The 2,500-nt window shown below is 39.8% G+C and overlaps 1 protein-coding gene across 1 annotated transcript in view; it reads left to right on the forward strand.

Moving 5' to 3' along the window:
* The window catches only part of LOC135105811 (cell adhesion molecule Dscam2-like), a 103,091-nt gene that overhangs the window by 81,657 nt on the left and 18,934 nt on the right, over nt 1-2,500 (forward strand). Inside the window, exon 6 of the mRNA XM_064014386.1 lies at nt 1,338-1,477. Within this exon, the coding sequence (XP_063870456.1) occupies nt 1,338-1,477 (140 nt within the window). The remainder of the gene's footprint in view (nt 1-1,337; nt 1,478-2,500) is intronic.

Raw genomic sequence — 2,500 nt, forward strand, 5'->3', positions numbered from 1 at the left:
TTTAATTTCCTCCTTGTACAGACTTCATCTTTTTCTTTACACGTATCATCTCTTTTCTTCTTGCTCCTACTCACTCATTCTTTTCTCATCTTCTTTCCTAAAATGCACTTAGTTGTTTGTCTTGTCCTTTCTATAGACATATTTGTTTTATCACGCTCTCTTCTATACATAATGTTTTCTTCTCCATTCTATCTATACTATTTTATTTTCCTCATCCTTATTCCTCCATACGCTTAATTGTTTTCTTATCCTACTCACCTTCTACACATACTTCACTCTCTTTTCTTTTCTCTTCATTCTTCTATAAGTTTATCTTCCTTCTTACAGACAGTGATTTTCTTGTCCATTTCTTCTGCACATTAATTTTTCTGGTTTTCCTTTTCTACGCAAACCTCTTTATTTTTCTTATTCTTACGTTTCTTCCTATAGACACAATTATTTTCTTTTCCTTCTTTCTAAACATATTTAACCTTTCTTCTTGTCCTTCTACTTAATTCTGTATACCCGATTTTTAATGTTTAGATTAGGTTTAATTCCACTTAATAATAATTTTCCTTTTCCTTCCCTTCTCCCTAAGCACGCCTTATTTTCCTCGCTCATCTCACCCTCTTTGATCTTCCCTACCTCTCCCCACAACACCTTCCTCTCCCGAGCAGTCATTCGTCCCCTCACACACTGCACCTTCAGCTCTCACTCTTAGCACCAACTCTCCCATTAATTAACTCAGTCACTCTCTCTCTCTCTCTCTCTCTACAACAAACTCATACCTTACACAACAATTTTCTAACATTGACTCTTATAACTTTCCCACTTAATTCACTCTCACAATGATTCTTACAGACGGCGCACTCAACATTGTCATAGTTCCCTTTAATTAACTCACTCACACATTTGGCTCTTTCAACGCTTTTCTCCCCTTACATACAACACATCCAGCACTTGCACACTCACAACTCTCCCGTCACTTCACTCTCACAACACCTCCAGCTTGCACTCTCATAACTCTTCCACCAATTTACCCTCCCAGTTCCTCACTCTCCCAAATCTCTCCCACCTTACACACACACACACACACACACACACACACACACACACACACACACACACACACACACACACACACACACACACACACACACACACACACACACACACACACACACACACACACACACACTCACAACTCTCCCACGAATTCACTCTCACCGTTTCTCACTCACAGCACTTCATCACTCACTATCACATCTTACTCTCTCAACTGTCCTCCCCTTACACACATACACACACACACACAAACACAGTCCTCATCACCACTCTCTCTCTCTCTCCTTCGTCAGGTACGTGTACGGATCCGGGGGTCGTCTGTATGTTCAAGATGTGACCCTGGAAGACGGACAGGCGGCCTTCCAGTGTCAAGTGAGGCACCCCGCCAGCCTCGCCGCCCTCACCAGCCCTCCCGCCACCCTCACGGTCATGGGTGAGTGTGAGTAGCTGTGAGTGAGGGAGTGTTTGAGAAAGTGAGAGAGAGACTACATTGAGTTCCGGGATGTATACATTTTCTGTTTTCTATTTTTTTGAGTTGAGTGAGTGAGTCAGTGAATAAGTGGTTGAGTGAGTGAGTGATTGAGTGCATGAGTGAGTGGAAATAGGTAGCCGTGTTTTATAAAGGGACTAGTGTGTGTGAGTGTGTGTGTGTGTGTGTGTGTGTGTGTGTGTGTGTGTGTGTGCAAGCAAATGAATAGAAATACTAACAATTGGATGAAACAAACAAAGCAGCGAAAACGAATTGAATTATTGAATGTGTGAGTAAATGAGTAAATGTATGAATGAAAAACTAACAGATTCATAAAAAAAAAAAAAAAACACGGAACACGAAAAACTAAATGATTTGAGTGTGCATGAGTAAGTGAATGAGCATATAAATGAATGAAAAAAAAAATCAATGACCAAAACAATGATGAATGAAAGAGAAAACATAAAAGAGAAGGAGAGTGAGTGAAAGGCAAGAAGAAAAAATCGGAGGAGAAAGAGGAAACAGCTTACAAATAAAATAAGTAAACTGCAAACGTTAATAGTAAACAAACATACAAAAGGAAGAAAAGAGAAGTGACAGAGAGAAGTGAAGAAACGTGACAGAGAGAAGAGAAGAGGAGCGGAAAAGACAACAGAATGGGGGGAGAGAGAGAGAGAGAGAGAGAGAGAGAGAGAGAGAGAGAGAGAGAGAGAGAGAGAGAGAGAGAGAGAGAGAGAGAGAGAGAGAGAGCTTACATTTCCCCCTAGTCACAATATGCAAGCGACAGTCACACTTATAAGCTTGTGAATAAGTGATAATTTTTTTTTTCATCTTTTAACATATAATTAGTTCACTAGGCTTCATTTCTTATTTTCCTTTTCTTTATTTATTTTTTCTTTCTTACTTTCTTTTCATCTTTTTCTTCTTTCTTTCTTTCTCTCTCTTTCTTTCTTTCCTTCTTTCTTCTTCTCTTCCTCCTCCTCCTCC

Source organism: Scylla paramamosain, chromosome 12 (assembly GCF_035594125.1).
Source record: "Scylla paramamosain isolate STU-SP2022 chromosome 12, ASM3559412v1, whole genome shotgun sequence".
NCBI lineage: Eukaryota > Metazoa > Arthropoda > Malacostraca > Decapoda > Portunidae > Scylla > Scylla paramamosain.